Raw genomic sequence first — 21,460 nt, forward strand, 5'->3', positions numbered from 1 at the left:
ATCTATCCCTCCTTCCCCAATTTCCAACCTCTAAGACACATCACTGGCATTTTATATTTATGGGTGGTTTATAGACCCTCCTGAGCTGCATTATGTAGGTTGCCAATATTTTCTAATTCCACATGCTTGTTAATGAGTGGTTCCCCGTTGCCCTCCACACAAGATTTATTAAAATTACCTAGGGAATAGTACATTTGCAGAACTATGAAATACAGTCAGTGTTTCATACTGATTAGAATTGGTACTTTCAGTTGAAGTCTCCTCCCAGAAAAGTGCACAAAAATCTTACCTTCTCCTCCAATCTTGTCAATTTCTTCTGGGATATAGTGGGCCTTAAATACAAAATATTTTCCCTTAACTATTATTATTTCTAGTAACTTTGTCAAAAATACATGAAACACAGAAAATCACTTAGCTCTGTGGTGCCAGGCACTGGGCCATCCATCCTGTGTTTAGCAGGCAAAACTTGGACTAATGGAGTAGATTTTGTTCTCCAAGGAGAGTTAAGGACAGGAAGAGAGGTGAGAGGCTCTCAAAAAGCAGGACAGCCTCAAATGCTGAGCCAGGTGCAAGCTCAGAAGGAGGAAATGTGATGTTTATGGGACCAACTTGCAAATGCAAACATGAGTCAGCCAAAGCAATATAACAAAGGATCCTCAACAGCTGGATTTCTTTGATGTTTAAAGTAGTAATAAACATCCATGACTATCTTTGGAACATGATTTATCTCTACATATACATATATCTATTTAATAGAACCACAAGGATTAGTTAACCAAAACTTACCTAAGAACTATCAACTTTCACTTCTCTAATTGGGTCCCGACGCACAAGTTTATCTGTTGGGAAAAAATAAAAAAATCTTTTTACTTCCTATTACTGAAGTGGGAATCAGTAATTGTAGGGTTCCCAGGAAGACACTGAAAAGCCCTCGGATTTGGGGGGATCTGGGCTGCAGTTCTCCAAATCTGTTACATGGGAGGGGGTAGAGCAAATCATTAGTGAGTTTTCTTGTCTCCCCAGGTCTAAAAGTTTATGAACTTTCAAAGGGATACAGGAGCCAACCTGAAAGAGCTCCAGCCAAAGCTGTAAAAATTTGAGCAACAAAATAAATAATGTAGTATTGAATTATAGCTCAAATTATAAACTAAATACATATGAGTCCACACTGCTATAAATAAATGATTGAATAGATAAATATTTAAGAGGGAAGGAACACATCTTCCTTACAGAATAATTCCAAACAATAAAGTAGATGCTCCCCGCTCCAGGAGGTGGAGTTTCATTTCCCCAACCCTCCTCTCTGGAGTATGGGCTGAATTTGGTGACTCATCCAAAGAAAAAAGTATGGAAAGGGAAATAGCAACCGCCGGGCAGACACTACTTTAACTAAGCGATTAAGGTCAACATCACCAGTAACAAGTCCTGTTGCTATCGTGTAGCCCCTGATAGGATGTGATAACGAGAAGGACATATTACCTGTGTGGTCTTCCTCCCCCAAACCCATAACCACAGCCTAATCATGAGGAAAACATAAGATAAAACCAGATGATAGATATCCACAAAATAGCTTAGCAAAATTTTTCAAAACAGTCAAAGTTAAGAAAAACAAGGGAAGACCAAGAAACTGTCACAGACAAGAGGAGATTAAAGAGACATAACACTAAATGGAGCGTGGGGTCCTGAACATGATCCTGGAACAGAAAGGTCTTAGCGGAAAACTAGTGAAATCTATGTAAAGTCTAGTTTAGGCAATAGTAACGGATCGGTGTTCATTTCTTATTTTTTTTTTTTTTTTTTTTTTTTTTTAAATTTTATTTATTTATTTTTGGCTGTGTTGGGTCCTCGCTTCTGTGCGAGGGCTTTCTCCAGTTGTGGCAAGTGGGGGCCACTCTTCATAGCGGTGCGCGGGCCTCTCACTATCGTGGCCTCTCTTGTTGCGGAGCACAGGCTCCAGACGCGCAGGCTCAGTAATTGTGGCTCACGGGCTCAGCCGCTCCGCGGCATGTGGGATCTTCCCAGACCAGGGCACGAACCCGTGTCCCCCGCATTAGCAGGCAGACTCCCAACCACTGCGCCACCAGGGAAGCCCCATTTCTTATTTTTGACAAGTGTACCATGGTGATGTAAGATGTGAATATTAGGGGACACCGGCAGAGCGGGTTTAAGCAACTCTGTACTATCTCTGCAACTTTTTTGTAAATCTAAAATTACCCCAAAATTAAAAGGCTTATTATAAACAACAAAAGCAAAAATTTATGAACCTGGAGTGCAAACAGAACCTTTTTAAAAAAGCAGCAGCAACTATTCCCCTTTACATAACGCAGTTACTGAGGGGTGTGCAGTGTTGGGAACTCGGGTGTTGGGATGCGGAGAAGGCACCCCGGGGCGCCCGGAGCCGGGCGTGCGCGTCCGGGCGCTGCGGGAGCCCAGCCTCCTCCCCGGAGCCGCTGGGGCGCCGGACTCTGCCCTGGGCGCGCCCTGCGGGGCGGAGCCACCAAGCCCGGCCTAGCCGACCCGGCCCGAGGTCCAGAGCAGAGGGGAGGAGCGGCGCCAGGACCCTGCGCTCGCTGAGCGCCCTCCAAGGTAGGCGAGCCCCTGCGATCTGCGGGCAGGTCAACCCTCCCGCCCCCCAGGTGAGTGGGTGTCCAGGTGCCCTTGGAGCTGGTCCCCCCCCAGTGCCACCCAGTGTACCAAGGGCGTTTTCCTGTAAACGGATCCTTGGTGAGGAGCATATTCTCCCTGTAAACCTCTTTTCTGGGCTCGGATTCCCTGGGCGAGAAGTTTGTGCTCCTCCAGGAACAGAGAGTTGCCTTCCCCGAGAGAGACTACCCCCTCCATAGCCCTGCGCACAGCTGATTATTTATATAGATTGCTGTTACGCAGTCCCTTGGTCAGGGGTCCCCTCGATTCACAGGCGGTGGAGAAAGCCCTCTGGAAAACTTGCTGTCACCTGTGAACCCCCGCGTGGCAACTTTGACAGCTTACTGTGCCCGAAATTTTTAAGAGCATAAACAAATGAACGAGTGAAGGTCGTTGTCTTACCCTTCATTCATTCGTGCTGGCTTCTGTAGCTGTAGGTGTAGCGAAAAGAGAACAGCTTATTGGTTGACAGTTTTCTACCGTCATGGGATTTTAGAGCTGAAAGTTACTCAGCCCCAGGCAATTTTGCAAGGGGGCAGTGTCATCTTACGGAAAGAACGGTACAGGGCAATGCAAAATTGGATGATGACATGGCTGTAACTTTTCAACCTTCTTCGAAAGGGAAAATAAATTTATATATACATATATATATGTGTATATATATGATCAAAAGAAACAGCTCCAAATGTAGCTGAAGCTGTGTCTGTTTACCATTTTCACTGTAGTTGTTATTTAAGAATCAAAACCTTTTTTACTTCTTGGTATATATAGACTAGATGAAAGGTCCAAAAGGGAATTATTTCTCATTTGCAATAGGGAAAAGATAATCTGTCTTTTTTACCTAATGCTATTAAATATTCAGTTCTGCAGAAGTCTGGCTTTTCAGCAATATGATCTGAGCTGGAGTCTCAGGTACCCTAGCACACACAATTGGTGCTGTTGTTTCTTCCTGCTGGGCTCTCCCCCCTCGCTCTCGCCCTACACTGATAATTTGAGAGTGAAGGTCCCTGACATAGAGGAACTTGCGCCTTAGCAGAGGCTTCTCAACTACTTACAGAAAGAATGAAAATGGCTTACACTTCCTGTGACCTAGGCAAACTTCACAAGGTTTTTACCTTTGTGATTTGCTAAATAAATTTAGTAACTATACCTGCACTAACTAAAAAGAGATTTTTGAAATAAATACAGACACTATTTCAGTTGTATTATTCACCTTCATGATTCTGAGAATTAATGACAGGCATGTTATTTGTTAGCGTATTGATTTATAATGCGCTGGACAGTGGGCTTGAGTTGTAATCCAAATTCTGGACAAAGCCGGAAAATCTAAGCTAGATTTGGCCAAACCTGAAAAGTGAGGTGTACATTTATTTGTTTAGAATAATGACTGTAAAAGGGAACAACTGAAGATTTCTGAAGGGAATGTCAAAGTCTTTTAAAGTAGTGGCTTTGACTCTTTGAGACATTTACATCAAAATTAAATGGCCATTTATTGATAGAAAAGCATTTCAAAATGGCAACACGTTACTATCAATTTAATAGCATGTTTAAGTAAATTTACATTTTACTAAGCGTGAAAACAGCCACCCACTGAATTTGGAAAACAAAAGCACGTGTGTGTGTGTGTGTGTGTGTACACTCGGTTTTAGAAAATATTTGGTGCACCTGTGGATTTTCAGGCCTATTCATATATTCACTGAAGGAATATTTATTGTGTAGGGCACCATGTTCTTTCTAGGAGACACAGGGGGATACAGCTTTGTGTAAATAAGACACATTCCTGTCCTCATGGAATTTATACAACTTTGGACTCCTCCGGGACACCCCGAGGCCATAGATTAGGAACCACAGTAATCACCATCCATCACTCTTTGACAGTGACGGAAACTAGAAACTAGATTAGTTTCAAATCACAGACTCTTTTACACTGATTGAGATAGTCAGATTAAAAAATTGTAAAGGAACTTATATGTTATTCAAGTCAGTTTTCTCTTCTGCTTAGGTTGGGAAAGAATTTAGGGATCCTGTGTTCTGGGTTTAATATTATGAAATATTGAGATCTTAAACCTGAAATAGCTAAATATCAATTTCATGCAAATTCAATAAAAACTAAACTTGTAGTAGTAGATGCAGTCATTTAGGGGGTGAAAAATTCAAATCGAGAAAATTCTATCCATCAAGTTATTTTTTTCCTGTAAATTAGAAAAACATGACTATAGTTATTTTTTAACCTCAGAGGAAAAGAGTGACTTTATGTAAGACATTCTTGCTTTTTTTTTTTTTTTCATTTTGCTATTTTTAAAAACAGCTCTATTGGAGGTATAATTTACATACCATAAAATACATCCAGGTGTCCAATTCAGTGATTTCTGGTAAATTTATGGAATTGTGCAACCATTATCACAATCCAATTTTAGAATATTTTCATCATCCCCATCCTCCCAAAATCTCAACGGCCTGTTTGTGGTCACTCACCATTCTCATCCCCAGCCCCAGGCAACCACTAATCTACTTTCTGTTTCTTTAGATTTGACTTTTCTGGACACTTCAGACAATGAGATCATATAATATACGGTGTTTAGCATCTGACTTCTTTCACCTAGAATAATGTTTCCAAGGTGCATTCAGGTTGTGGCGTGTATCACTAGTGGTTGCTTTTTATTGCTAACTAATGCTCATTCCATTGGATGGCTATGCCACATTTTGCTTACCAGATAATGGGCATTTCTGCAATCACATTGAAGTGGTAAGACAGATTTTTTGGTCCAGCTTCCATGGTAGCATAATTTGAAAATAACTGATAGGAGCCAAATTTGTATTTATATTTATGAAAAATATATTCCTGATATGGATTTACCAAATGTCATAACTGTGATCTTTCTGTGATACTCCATGAAAATAGTAAATCGTAAATCCTGTGCCAGTGGCAGGAAGCATCAGTCATTTCATATTCTAGGCTGGACTTGGAAGACGTTTAACTCTTTTTTTTTTTTTTTATGTGAGAATTTATTTTGCCTTTATTTTTGATAGATAATTTTGTTGGATATAAAATTCTTAGTTGACATTTTTTTCCCTTCAGCACATGTAATGTCACTTTCTCCTGACCTCCATTGTTTCTTTGAGAGGTCTGCCTTCAATTTTATTTTATTTTATTAATTTTTAATTTTTTTTATTGCAGTATAGTTGCTTTACAATATTGTGTTACTTTCTACTGTACAGCAAAGTGAATCAGGTATACATATACATATATCCCCTCTTTTTTGGATTTCGTTCTCATTTAGGTCATCACAGAGCATTGAGTAGAGTTCCCTGTGCTATACTGTAGGTTCTCATTAGTTATCTATTTTATACATAGTATCAATAGTGTATATATGTCAATCTCAATCTCCCAGTTCATCCCACCACCCCCCTTCCCCTTGGTATCCATACCGTGTCTCTATTTCTGCTTTGTAAATGAGATCGTCTATACCAATTTTTTCAGATTCCACATCTATGCGTTAATATACAATATTTGTTTTTCTCTTTCTGACTTACTTCACTTTGTATGACAGTCTCTAAGTCCATCCATGTCTCTACAAATGACCCAATTTCGTTCCTTTTTATGGCTGAGTAATATTCCATTGTATATATCTACCACATCTTTATCCATTCCTCTGTTGATGGACATTTAGGTTGCTTCCATGTCCTGGCTATTGTAAATAGTGCTGCAGTGAACATTGTGGTACATGACTCTTTTTGAATTATGGTTTTCTCTGGGTATATGCCCAGTAGTGAGATTGCTGGGTCATATGGTAGTTCTATTTTTAGTTTTTTAAGGAATCTCCATACTGTTCTCCATAGTGGCTGTATCAATTTACATTCCCACCAACAATGCATGAGGGTTCCCTTTTCTCTCCAGCATTTATTGTTTGTAGATTTTTTGATAATGGCCACTCTGACCGGTGTGAGGTGATACCTCATTGTAGTTTTGATTTGCATTTCTCTAATAATTAGTGACATTGAACATCTTTTCATGTGTTTCTTGCCCATCTGTATGGAAAGACGTTTAATTTTTGACATTAACTTTCGTAGAGAGCCTATGTCTCCTTTGCTACGTTTTCTTCACAAATGATATGCATTTAAATTTGGGGGATTTTGATGAGTGTTTGGTCCAACAGTGATAATTGAACTACTCTTAAAAATATGAGCGCTTCTTAATAACATATTTTAGTGGCACACTTAATATAAAGCACGAGTCATCTATAGCCTTAAGCCAAAAAATAGAAGGGAGTGCATCTGGATTTACATGCTTTTCGTTTTATTATTCTGTAGTTTCTATGACTGTGCTAAAGGATGAACCTGATACAGCTGTTTGTTGATTTACCAAATCAGGCACTAGTTTGAGCTCTTAAAATCTAAAACAGAAGAAATGCCACTCCTTGTTCCTCCAGGACCTTTAGAGGAGCTAGACCAAAGTAATAAATTATTCCAGGTTCCTATTACATGGTGGTGTTTCTTCTATGAGTAGTCTACAGAACAAATCAAATAAGAACTCTCTAACACTACAAAAACATTGACTTTGGTTATACGTCTCTTAGGAAGCCGGGACCTTGAACAGCAGTTCAGTCAGAGCTGTTTTCTTATTTACCCCCATTCACCCTGCTTTGTGCTAACTCTTAAGACAAATGCATTTTTAGTGGGTTACGTTTGACAACTTATGGTCTAATGTAGATTTCTCCAGTTGAGTGGAAACTCTTCTGTAAAATGTTGGCAGATTCTGTGAAACTAAAGAGAAGACACTATGTCTCTGAATGCCTGTAAGTTACTGCTAAAATTGCAAGATCCTATGGGGAAAAAAAGAGCATTCAGATAACCTGAAGGTCTATTTTATGGACAACTTGGAATGCAAGGATTTTAATTTTATGCTCCTAAGGTTTGAAAATAAGGTAGCCTAGGTTAAATAGTATAGTTTTCCAAAGCTGGATGTGCTCATTTGGAGCTCAGTTTGTCTGCTGGTAATATCAAAACAACTTGCTGAACTCTTGGCTCATAACACTAATGTTTTGCTGATCTGTGGTTAGATGAATTAAGTCTCTGTTGGCAACGTCTCTCTCTCTCTCTCTCGACTTGGTAAGAATTTAAAAATTTCTATAACAAATGTATTTTTCTAGTCTTACACTGACAATGTCATTCCAAATGTCTCTTGAGAGTCAAATGTCAATTACAGGAATCCATCTTCATCCTTCTCACCTTTTGGAAATTGGAGTGGACATGCTCCCCCTGTTGTATCTGTTCACCAACAGCAAGAAGGCTCGCTCAAGCATTGAGCTGTAAACTTCTTCTAATTATATTGGTGAGTTCACTCACTCATCACTAATGGTCACGTGATCTGATATAAGGAACTTGGTTTCACCCAGAGCCAGGAGCTGCTTCTCAGCCTTGTATCTTTCTACTAGCCCCTGGATTGTGGTAGGATGCCACATTGGGATCAGTCTGACCTCTTCCTGATGTAGGAGGATGGGCAGAGGGGGCAGTGAAGCACAGGGTCCGGGCTGCTTCAGGGGGTGGTCAACCTTAATGGACTTTGTAGTCACTGCCTCAATGGTCTATGTGTTTATGCTCTACTGTGAAGAATGAAAACATGCATCTAGAAGATGATCAGAAAAGGAATGGGTAGATGAGATAAGGATTTCTAGGTTCATGAATTAGATTTAAATCTTCTTGTTGCAAATATCCTTGTATACTGCTTACATATTTTTATATATTTCCTCCTACTTTTCCACCTTAGTAAATAATAATCATGATTAACTTTCTTAAGATGTTTAAGATTTCCCTTGCTTTTGTCACAATATTGAATGTCTGATTTCATGGGCTATTCTTCTAGAAGCAACAGCACTAGCTACCTGTCAGCAACTCAGTTACTTGCTTTTTAACAATTCTGATTCCGTCACTACTTTCTTTTTGCCATTTACACTTCTGGAGGGGTTAACAATTTGAATTAAGGAAAACAAATTCAGCTAATTGTGGTTTCCAGTTAGTTCTGGTTTAATCAGTGAAGTTCCTTGGATTTTGAAATCTCCATTGCACTTTGCATTTTCTAGGGTACTGTTGAATGTTTAAAAAATAAAAGCATATAAATCCATCTTTTTTAGTGTAGAGTTCTGTAAGTTTTGACGAATGGTTACAATCATGGAATCTACATCACCATCAAGATTTAGAACAGTTCCATCACCACTCTCCAACCCCCCAAACTATTCCCCAGTGTCTCTTTTGTAGTCAATCGCTACCCCACTCTTAATCCCCAGTTCAGTTTTCTGGCCCTATAGTTTCAAATTTTCTAGAATGTCATGTAAATGGAAATATGGAATATGCATCCTTTTGGATTTGGCTGTTTTCAGTCGGCATAATGCATTTGAGATTCATCTATATCGTTGTGGGTATCAGTAGGTCATTCTTTTGTATTGATGAGTAGGATTCACCTGTTGATGAATATTTGAATTGTTTCCAGTGTTTGGCAATTATAAACATTTGTGTTTTACGGAACATAAAAATCCCCTAGGAGAGAGGTTGCTGGGTTGTACAGTCTGTGCTTAATTTTATAGGAAACTGCCTAAGTGCTGCCGTCCTGCGTGGCTGCACATTTTGCTTTCCCACCAGCAACATACAGGAGTGTCAGCTACTCTCCATCCTCACCCACACGTTGTATCATCTGTTTTTCCCTCCTTCGCTGGATAATTTTTAAAATGAAGTAGATGGTGTTGAAGATCAGATATCCCAAGACCAGCTTAGGAAGCTACAGATATTTTGTAAATGTCTGAGCCTTTTGCTCTTAAAATATTTAATAAAGCCACAAAAATTTTCCAAAAGGGCACGTTCCTTATAAATGTTACAAATGCCTGAGATATATGTCAGTGACAAATGCTTCTTCTCATGTTGTTTTCACTGATGAGTCGTAAGCGGCTTTTAAGTTGATTGTTAACTGAGAAGGACAAAGCAAGAGGAGTAATTGACTGATGGGGGTGGGGGGATGAGAAGAGGGGCACAGCTGGGCTTAGGTGTTGACACTTGCAAATGATGCCCTGTAAGTAAATGTCTACAATAAGTTGTGAACATAAAGATAATTACTTAATATTCTCTGAATGTGTATTATGGTCAGATACACCATAAGCACTTTTGATGCAGTATCCCATTTAGTTGTCATATAACTCTTTGAGGAAGTTAACAGTTTCATCTGGATTTTTCAGTTGAGGAAGCTAAAGCCTAAAGGAGTTTAAAAACTTTTCCAAGAGGAGTTTGGGATTAACAGATACACACTATTATATATAAAATAGATAATCAACAAGGACCTACTGTACAGCACAAGGAATGCTACTCAATACTCTGTCAGAACCTATATGGGAAAAGAATCTGAAAAAGGATAGATGTATATGTATAACTGAATCACTTTGTTGTACACCTGAAACTAACACAACATTGTAAATCAACTATACTCCAATATAAAATAAAAATTAAATACAAAAAAAGATGAAAAAAAAAGAACATATACTGAAATAGATTAGAAGAGAATCCAGAAATTTACCCAAAAACAAACAGTCAGTTGAAAACATTCATAGCCATTTTATTTTTGATAAAGATAAAATTTAATTCAATGTGTAAAAATTAATAATTTCAATAAATGGTGATAAAGGAATTGAAAAAAAAAAACTTTTCCAAGGCTGCTCAGCTAGTGGGGAAGTCAAATAGTCTTGTGGGCAGTACCGACTGAGTCCGAAGCCCTCATCTTTAAGCCATGAAGTCACACTGCCTCTGTTTTGTGGAATAAATCTATTGTGACAACATCTGCTTAGGCTCCTGAAGGATGCACCTGGGGGCTCATGTCAGGAGCCACTTGACTGCTACTTAGTCACTTACTTTGGAAAACCCCCGTTACCAAATGAGCTTGGACCCAAGAAACTAGACTTGGAAGTCCATTCAGAATGCAGCAGGAGACAAAGTGGAAATTTGGAAAGAGCCCAAGCCTCGTGGGTTGGGGTCCATGACCATCATTAAGGAGCTGTCTTTGCTTGATCTTGGGGAGCTCATTCTCTCATCTGTAAAATGGGAACAATAACACTTAACGCCCTCAGGTGTTCATGAGGATTATTAAAGGCAGCATACCCCAGCCTGCACGTGGTGGGCTGTCATCAGATCCCGGTCCCCTCACTCTTCCCCAAATGGGAAGGGATTCATGTGATTTGCACCACTCTGCAGTGGAGCTGCTATACTGGACACTGGGCGAAACCTTCAGCTGTTTTTCAAAGTTTCAAATTATACCAATGAACTATGAAGATAGATTTTCTCATTACAAAGACACTTGGATTTGGGGGTCGGTCTATCTGGGTTCAGGTGATAAGATTAACTTATGATCTTGAAAAACATGTCACTTTTCTGTGACTTGGTTGCCTTATACCTACATATAGACAGATATAGATATATAGGTAATAATTATAGCACAGTGTGTTGGGATGATTAATTCTGACAATATACGGAAAATAATTTTTGGTAAATGGCACAGTGCTTTGTCAATAGTATATATTTTACATTGTGTTTGTACTAGGATTTCAATCCTTTTTTTCCCCCAAACTAAATAGCTTTTATTTCATATCTAAGAGCTTGCTATAGCACTGGCTGTGATATAAATATATTTGTGTATACAAATGAGTAGCATTTAGAAATGAATAAAAATTAATTCTACTTTAAAAATCTTAGGTTATTTCTTGCAAACAGCATTGCAATTACTTGGGCTCCGTGTTAACATGCATGTCTTTTGATATACTGTACATCATTTTCAGGTAAACTGCACAGTCACCTGAGATTTAGCCAGCTGACACTGGATGTCACCATTGTGCCGTGTAATGTCGCTGCACAACAGGTGTGCTATTCAGCATTCAGTACATGACCAGTCTCTTCAAGGGTCTGGAGATGTATTAGCTTTTCTCCCCCCTCACATAACCTCATTACCCTTGAGCACTTTTATTGTAAATTACTCTTTCAGTTTCTAATATCAAAGCTCTCTATCATAGTGACCAAGAATGATGAGACAATTGTCAATATTGTTAGCTCAGAACTGAGGAGCTGAAAACTCAGAAACTGTGCTAAAACAGGGCTCTCCGTCACTAAGCAGAGTCACTGACTCTGGCTAACCTTAGTAGGAAAGGAATTTACTGGAAGTAAATTCAGCTTCCAGAATCGATGGGAAAACTAGGTACGGAAATGGGAGAATCCAGTCCCGGTACCTCAGCAAAGATCAGTCTGTAACAAGAGGGGGATAGACTTCTTCTGGCATTGCCACTGGTCACTAGATACCACGCTGGTGTTCCTGCCGCTGGACGCAACGCACTCTCTGTGCCAGACTCCTTCCTGCCCAGAATAATGACGGGATCTTCGCTGCCTCCAGCTTAACATGCCTGAGGGACAATCCTTTGCTGGCCTTTCCAGGAGGGAGCGCTCAGTTGGCTGAGTCTAGGAATTGTTCCTGAGCTCCAGCCCCAGGGAGTGAAGAAGAAGTAAGGGATCTTTCCTGCAAAGACTCCTGCGGATGGTGACCCTACATACCTGGGAGGGAGATTCAAGCCAGGCGTCCACCACGGTGCTTTTCAATCAGCACCCACAGAAGTGAGTTGAGAATGCTGCCGTGTGGTCAGCTGCCCTTCGCTACTCTTTCCACGGACCTGGACTCAGTTGCATGTGCCCTGTGGCACCTGACAGCGTCCCAGACTTCGCTGTCCCTGTCTTTCCTTCAACCCTGAGGGAGCCTGACCAGCCAGGGCTAGACCTGTTTTAAGTGGCTAAGGAGAAAACTCCTTAGGCAAATTGAAAGTCTTAACAAGTTGCAGCCTATTAAAAAAAAAAAAAATTCCTGCCCATTAAAAGAAAAAGAAAAAAAAAAAAGGTAGGTGACACTGCATACCTTGTTCTTAGAACATGACTTCAGGCAAGTTCCAGCCTCTGCTCTTGCTCTGCCCTTTGCCTGGAATCCTCTTCTCCCAGATGGCCACACGGCTTCACCTCCTTTATTCACGTCTTTTGCTTAAATGCCACCTCTTCAGATCGGCCGCCTCTCAGCACCCAGCCAAAACAGCACCGCTTTTTATTCTGTTACCCTGCCTCCGCTTTTCTTCGTGACACCACCTCTGATTATGTTCCCTATATATTTATTGTTTTGTTTCATGTCTGTTTCCCCCCTGTCCTGAAAGTCCCGTGAAAGCGGGGTCTCTGACTCATTTCTGTAGCCACAGCTCCTAACACAGCTGTATTCAATAAATATTTAATACATGAATGAATGAATCAAGGGTTAAATAAAGGAAGGGAACTCCATTGTTAAAATCTCTAGACTATAAGTACCACAAACTGAATGGCTTAAACGTAGTACTTTCTTGTCTCACAGTTCAGGAGGCTGAAAGTTCAAGATCAAGGTGTCGGCAGGGTTGGTTTCTTCTGAAAACTGTAAGGAAGAATTTGTTCCAGGCTCTCCTTCACCTTCTGGTGATTTCCTGGCAATTTCTGGCATTCCTTCGTGTGTAGAATCATCACCTTGATCTCTGCCTTCAACTATACGTGGAGTTTTCCTCGTGTGCATCGGTGCCCAAATTTTCCCTATTTATAAAGACATCAGTCATATTGGATTAGGGTCCACCATACTCCAGTGTAACCTCATCTTAACTAATTACGTCTGCAACAACCCTGTTTCCACATAAGGTCACATTCTGAGGTACTGGGGGTTAGGGCTTCAACATGTGAATGGAAGGGGGGACAAAATTCAACCCATAACAGGTGCCTTCTTTGTGTTTATTGTCTAATGGTTGAGCCATGCTTATGTCATTAATCAGAAAAGTAGGTTTGGTTACATAATCCTGGGTGCCCAGTGATGTGCTGGTTTACCACATGGATAATAATTCACAATAATGTGTATGAATTGCTTTGTAAATGGTAAAGTATTCATTGGATGTTAGTATAATCAGCTGGGGATGTTGACAAATTATTGATGCATTATCAAGAAAGAATCAATACTATGGATTTGCTAGTCTTAAAATCCCCCCAAATGGATTTTCCTTTACAGCCCAGCTCGATCTGCAGACTGTTTAAAGTATTACCGGACATTTTTCTATCAGCCGGACTGCTTGTCAGCAGTAATTGTGGATAATGGATTTATGTTTTATTTACTTATTTGACAAACATGTACAAATCATTTAGTATGTGCTAAGCACTATTGTAAGGGCTTGACAAATGTTAACTCACAAACAACCACATGTTTATTATTTATATTATTATTAATTATTAATAACAATATTATCTGAATTTTACCGATAAAGAAACTGAGGCACAGAGAAGTTAAGGAATTGCTCAAGGTCACACAGCTACTGAGTGGCAGAGTCAGGCCATGAAACTAGGCAGTCTGCCTCCAAACCTTTTAGCTGTAGAACATTCTTTGTTCACAGAAAGTCTCATGGAAAAATTCAGCGTGTGACAGAACAAAGCAGAGCTGCTTTGGTTCAAGTCCAGACGGCAAAGCCCTGTCTGGGCAGCGCCTCCCCTTCCCTGGGGAGCCCTGTTTGAAAAGCCCTGATCTAGGAAATAATACCTCTTGGCTTGATGCCACTTGTAAGCTGTCTTCAATCCACTCTAGCATAAAACAAATAAAATTCTTTTCTCACTTTAATTAACTGATTGTGTTTTATTTTGAAAATTTTATCTGCTTAACCTACTGCTGGCAGAAATAAAATGTTAAGATGGATTTTCCCCAGGATGGTAACGCCATATGGCAATTTGGACTTTCCTGGCTTAAGTTCCCCTTTGGTTTCTTTATACAAATGAAAGACTGTGATCGTGAAAGTTTCCTGAACCAAAAGAGAAATGGGATTTGAGTTCCTATAAATAGAGTTGCATATAAACTTTGCAACCAGATAGGCATGATCTACCCTCTCTGTTATGGACTGCTTATTTTCTGTGGTTATTCATAATATAAAATGATCGGAGCAAGAATTTTAAGAATTACTGTCCATTGAGTGCCTTCTGCAACCAGGGATTTAAAAAACTCTTCATTTTTACAACTCTAGGTGTTATCACCCCTATTTTACAGATATGTAAGCTGGGGCTCAGGTTTTATGTAACTTGTTTAAGTTGGCCCAACCAGTGAGGGGAGGAGGAAGGATATTTTGAGAAATATCAGTGGTTAAGGAGCAGAATTATTATTATTTTTTAATTAATTAATTAATTTAATTTTGGCTGTGTTGGGTCTTCGCTTCTGTGCGAGGGCTCTCCCCAGTTGCGGCAAGTGGGGGCCTCTCTTTATCGCGGTGTGCAGGCCTCTCACCATCGCGGCCTCTCTTGTTGCGGAGCACAGGCTCCAGACGTGCAGGCTCAGTAGTTGTGGCTCACGGGCCTAGTTGCTCCGCGGCATGTGGGATCTTCCCAGACCAGGGCTCGAACCCGTGTCCCCCGCATTAGCAGGCAGACTCTCAACCACTGCGCCACCAGGGAAGCCCCAGAATTTTTTTTTTAATTGAAGTATGGTTAATTTACAATGTTGTGTTAGTTTCAAGTGTACAGAAAAGTGATTTAGTTATACATACAGATATAGATATTCTTTTTCAGATTCTTTTCTGAAAAGAAAAGGTTATTGCAAGATATTGAGTGGAGTTCCTTGCAAGATATAGGTTATTGCAAGATGTTGAGTGTAGTTCCCCCCCTGTGCTATACAGTAGGTCCTTGTTGTTTATCTATTTTATATACAGTAGTGTGTATATGTTAATCCCAAACTCCTAATTTATCTCCCCCTACTCTTACCACTATCCCCTAACCATAAGTTTGTTTTCTATGTCTGTGAGTCGATTTCTGTTCCGTAAATAGGTTCATTTGTGGAGCAGAATTTTTTGATATTAAGAATAAAAGTCACGTAAGAGAATATATTTTAGGATGTATAATGTGAGGCCTGATGCAATTTTCAAATTATGAAAGACTGAGAATGCAGTGGGATCCATTCTAAAGAGTGATTAATTCCTATGATGAAATGCCCCTTATCATTTTGTAATGTACACAATTATATAACACACTAAAAAGAAAAAAGAAGGTAAATCAATCAAATGGGACTATAGATCAAGGGAGATTGAATTGAAGAACAAGAAAACAACACAGGCCAAGTCAATTGCTTTGCTTGCCTCTATTTTCCCCCTGCTTTTGCTCCCACCTGCTGCCATATTCTACTCCAGGGGAGGGCAAACTTTTTCTGTAAAGGACCTGTTAGATAGAAAATATTTTAGACGTTGTTTGCCATGTATTTTCTGTGTTGAATATAGTCAACTGAGCTGTTATAGTGCAAAAGCAGCGTAAACAATACGTAAGTGCATGGCCATGGTTATTTTAGAGTAAAACTTCATCTGTGAACACTAAATTTGAACTTCATATAATTTTCATGTGTCCCGAAATTTTATTCTTCTTTTGATTTTTTTTTGAACCATTAAAAGATGTAAGAACCATTCATAAGCTGTCCTAACAGGCTGGAAGCCAGACTGGGCTCCCCGCCGTGGTTTGATGACCACCACTCCAGCCTGACCACCCCTCTCTCATTTCCAAACACATCGTTTATTGTCTCTGTGGACATTTCTTTTACTTCCAGCATTTAAACGTTGTTTTGGACTAAGAACTTAATCCCGGAAGAGACTTCAGAGGACCAAGTAACAGAAGTAGTTCCGCTCACATTCTGCAAAACACAGACTTGCAGAGCTGCTACGGCCAAATCAAGTTCCCCTGAAACAAATAGAAGCCACGGTGGCTGTCTAAGAGGATTTAACATAAAATGGAAAATTCTTGGCATACTCTGTCAATTTCATTGAAGATTAAAGGATAAATGCAGGACTTTGAGTCATCCCCAGAAGCTATTTAGTTTTAAAGTGATGTTAGCAAATATGAAAATTCTTTGTGTGTTTTAACAGCATAGGTCATTGCTAAATTTTAATTTTTTTCTCACTAGGGAATCTGACCTTAATGTGATAAAAACACTCTTGATCTTGGTGTCCAAAAGATGAGGGTTTGAGTTTCAGCTCTGTTAGTTTTACTGTGGTCTTGGGTAAATTAATATCACCTACTAGATTCTTGGCTTCCTTATCAGTAAAATGAGATTAATAATCCTACCTCACAGGACTTTTATTTTATCTTATTTTTTTAGTCCTTTACTATTTATTATGAAAATTTCAAAGAGAAACAAAATAGTAGAGAACTGTAGGGGTCCCATGTGCCCTCACCCAGCTTCTACAATTCCGTGCATTTTATCAAACTTCTTTCATTTTTACCTCATCCCATTTTTTCCTCTCTTGAAATGCTAGAGTAAAATACTCTCTTAAAATTTCAAAGGTAATATTATCTCACCTGCAAATATTTCAGTATGTATAACTAACAGAGAAGATCTTTCTAAGGAATATCAATTCCATTATCACACCTAAAATTACAATAATTACAAATAATACTTTGCAAAAATGCAATAATTCTTTAACATCATCCATTATCCAGTCAGTGTTAAAATTCCCCTACTTGTTTCAAAAGTGTCTTTATGTAGCTGGTTTATTTGAATCAGGAGCCAAAGAAAATTCATATACTGAATTTGGTCACATGTTTCTTAAGTCTCATAATTTCTGGCAATTTCTCTTCTCTTCTCCCCATCTTTCTTCATATAATTAATTTGTGGAAAGAATAATTATTTGCCCTGTAAAATTTTACATAATCTGGATTTGGCTGTTCGCAACCTTCACCTTTGTAGGGTCATTGAACAGTTTCCTCTTTCTCAGATGTTTACCGTCGGTAGATAGCGGGACTGCATACTTCATAGGTGATGCTTTCTACTTGTGATTGTACCACATCTAGAGAACATAGTGTCTGGTGGTCTCTTTTTTAGTTTTCTGTTAAGGTTGATTAGTGGGGTCCCTTGAGTTGATGCGTTCTTCATCAACCTCTCACCTTATGTTTTTAGAGCTGGTTGATGCCTGTGGCTTAGATCCATTACTTCACAAGGAGTTGCAAAATGTAGGTTTTCTAATTCTATCAGTCCTTTTGCGTTTATTAGCAGAAATTCTGTAGCAAAATTTTCCTAATCAACTGTTTGGTTACCAAGAAATACATGGTAAATTCATATCATAAAGGCAAGATCAATGCTTCTTGGTGTCCCCCTGACCCCTTTTTCTGGGCTAATTTTTAGTATAATCGTGGCCCGTCTCCATTGAGTTTGAGGATTGTTGTTGGTGGTGGTGGTTTTTCTCTTGTCAACATAATTTCAGGAGTTAAAACAGTTTTGATATGTTTTAATCCATCACAGTCATTCTTCTTCAGGTTGGCTTTTGTGTCTTAAACAAGTAGTATTTGGTTACTTTTTTGCTTTCTGGTCTGACAAGATATCTCAGGCTCACCTTATATACTTCTTGCTCCAGATCTAAATCACTCAAGAAGCCCTGGTTGCATTTTAGTAGAAAATAGTGTACTGTGACCATAGTCTGGGCACTGGAAGTGTTAATTGCTTTTGTTTCTAAATTTTCAGTGGATAGACTTGGAATATACATTTTTAAAGGAAAATAAATCATTATTTTCTACTCACGGTTCCAGTTTGGGTTGTAAGGTTTTTACATAACATTTTTGGTTCTAATTTGGATTTCTTTTTCTCTTATGCTAAAAATCTTGGTTCTTAAGACATTAAGACAATGACTTCTTGACTTTATTCTACATCATGCATTCATGTGAGTGAGTCATGTGAATGTGTGCACACACATTCAAAATAGCAATACCAATATTTCCACTAACAGTGTTATTAGTGAGTATGGTTTAAGATTGTTTTGGGATTCTTTTTGTTCTTAGGACGTATCACATCGGGGAAAAATAGTCCCTGGTACGTGTTTTAAAGTCACTTCAAGTAATTCATGAGGATATGCCACCAAGTTTGTATGCAGATATATTCATTTTTTTAATTTGTTTTTTATTTTAGAGGATTTTATATTTTCTTTTTAATTTAGTTTTATTTTATAATTAGGTAAAATAATTACATTTTTCAGTGTCAAAACTGTAAATTACAGATTTTCCCCTTCTATCCTACTCTCTCTTCTTAGAGAAATTATATGTATCCTTTTCTGCACCATGCTTTTTCACTGAATAAATATATCCTAGAGAAAACTCTATAGAAGTAGGTAGTTCATTCAGTCAGTCCTCTTTTTGTGGGCATTTGGGCTTTTCCGAATCTTTTACTATTACAAATAGTTCTTCAGTAAATGGCCTTTATAGGCTACTGAGAGTTAAATAAAATGCAGTACATTAGAGGTCTCTGTAAAGTATAAAGTGATATACATACATGTGCATAAATTTTATATATATATATGATTTTGTTATATTATTAGCCCCACAGACATTTATTAAGCACTTACAGTGTGCTAGAATATGAATATGAATAAGGCATAGTCTCTACTCTTGAGGTTTTATAGTCTAATTGATACTGAATCAAAAGAAAATTTTCCCTTTTTGCATTCTCAGAGTTTAATTTTTAAGTTTCTAATCAATGATTGTTTCAACTGGTGTCGTTTTAATATTAAATTAATTCCTGGATTTTGGATATATACAGATTTCCATAATTTGTAATATTTTTTACTATATTTGATTACAGTGCTAATACAGAACTCCTTTCAGTTTACAAACTACATAATTATAACATCAAAGAGGTTAGTTTTGTCCAACTGATTTATGTTTTCCTAAAGCTGGACTTCACAATGACGGCAGTAACAGTGACCACGACAGTTCCCCTGAAGGGGAAGATAGAAGATAATTCTGCCTCGTATGAGTCCACATCAGCTCACATTATTGAAGAAACCGAATATGTGAAAAAGGTATGTGGGCACTGGAAATCATGTTACCATGGTATGATTTTTTACAATAAAGTCTGATATGAATTAGTGGGCTTTGTTTCTCCCTCCCTAGAACATGTGAGGAAGAACAAACCTGGTTTGGCAAAGGACAACCTTGATAACTGAAATTTAAACATATGCGTTGTCATTTCTCTTGAGGGTACGAAACTCTGTTCCTACACTTGGACTAAGACTGAATAAAGGGCCGGGAGGCTTCAGAACACCTATCAGCACTTAATTTGTCCCACACTATTCACCACTGAATCCTACTGTTTTACATAATTTCTCAGTTCTTTCATAAGTATTGATACTTTGTTGCCAAGTAGATATTTATGATGCCTGCTGAGTTTCTGTCTCTCCTTACCTTGTTCCTTCTCAAGCAATTCAGAGCGACTATCGCCAATGACTTGTACATGTTGGCACGTTACTTCATTAAAAATGTGAAACATTATGAGAAGCCAATGATAATGTCTGACAAAGGTGTATATTCTCATGAACTACTTTTTAGAACAGATGGAAAAATTTGGACATAGCTAGTTTGTGACTTAGAGCGATTAATTCATCTTTGAGTGTCTTGCAATTCCATAGGTCACCAAGACATGGGGCTTGTATTTCATGCATAAATTTGTATGATCTCCTCTGAGTAATTATTCTCTAGTAATTATTAAATAGTAGTTATTCTCTAGTAATTACTAGATAGTAATTATTTTGCAGTAATTACTGGATAGTAATTATTTTGTAGTGATTACCAAATAGTAATTGTTTTATAGTAATTACCAAAGAGCAAATTAGTACTAAATTACTATATAGAAAAAAATAGAACTAACTAGTATTAGATACTAATTACTAAATAGTAATTATTTTGTGGTATAATATTCATTTGGGTTATATTTTAGGTTTGCCTAAGAAACAGTTGTAAAGACCAAATGCTCATTTTCTGCAATCTAAACAATATTAGCCTAAATGCAAGTTAGGTTGATGGCAGATATTTAAATCTGAGATTGACATATATGTAATACTTTCTAGATAAATTTGGTACCCTGTAACTGGTATAGAAAAAAAAAGTATTTGGTATTAAATGCCTTTGAAAAAAATATTTTTCTTTTCTTTTAGATTCGAACTACTCTGGAAAAGATCCGAAATCAAATATTTAAAGATGAAGTAAGACATAATAGTACAAATCACAAACAAGATGCAAAGGTAATGAATTTATCAAAATGTACCACTTTTATTCCTTCAGTAAATGAACATAAAGCCATATAGACTTCCTTTAAAAAACTTTTTGATATTATTAAATTATTCTTTGAATGATGAGTATTAAATATTTTGTTGGTATCTAAAGATGTTAACGGGCATATGTATGAAATATTTAACTACAGATGTCATTAGTAGGATCAGATTGGAATGGCCAGGTCTTACTTGAATATTTTAAACTTGGCTTACTTATCTAAATTGTATGGGAAGATATTGGCTCAGCCGGGATACATGGCAGCAACATGTTCCAATGACAGACAAAGGTACAAGCTTTTAGGTTCACCTGGGCCACACCAATGGACACCCAGTTGAAGCCATTAGGCTGTGTGATCAGTCAATAAGCTTAAATGCACCCCTTCCCCTGTGACCAGCCTTTTATTCTTAAGGTCAAACAATGTGCACTTAGCCTTGTCTGGATTATGCCAGGTTAAACCTCACCTGAGCCACATGCACCTCATCAATGCCAGTGTTATCCACTCTGTAGGACGGCCACAGAGAACACTAGAACGTAGCGTAAGATGTATAAACAGAGCCTTCTTTATCATCCTCAGCTCCTAAACTAACACAACTCACTCCAATTATTTTCTTAAGTGCTCTGAAACTGAAAAAAAGGTTAATGTTTGTGAATGATAGGAAAGATCAAACATTCAGTTCTGACTATGTTGAGTTGCCTA

At 38.4% G+C, this 21,460-nt stretch overlaps 1 protein-coding gene across 1 annotated transcript in view; it reads left to right on the forward strand.

Annotated features, from left to right (window-relative positions):
* Positions 1–2,405: 2,405 nt before the first annotated feature.
* Positions 2,406–21,460, forward strand: part of CCDC68 (coiled-coil domain containing 68) — a 49,808-nt gene continuing 30,753 nt past the window's right edge. The window contains 4 exon segments of the mRNA XM_082416657.1: positions 2,406–2,636; positions 7,850–7,975; positions 19,386–19,514; positions 20,646–20,732. Of these exon segments, the coding sequence (XP_082272783.1) occupies positions 19,398–19,514; positions 20,646–20,732 (204 nt within the window). The 5' untranslated portion in view covers positions 2,406–2,636; positions 7,850–7,975; positions 19,386–19,397.

The sequence above is a fragment of the Balaenoptera physalus genome, assembly GCF_965194825.1.
Source record: "Balaenoptera physalus genome assembly, chromosome: 12".
Taxonomy (NCBI): domain Eukaryota; kingdom Metazoa; phylum Chordata; class Mammalia; order Artiodactyla; family Balaenopteridae; genus Balaenoptera; species Balaenoptera physalus.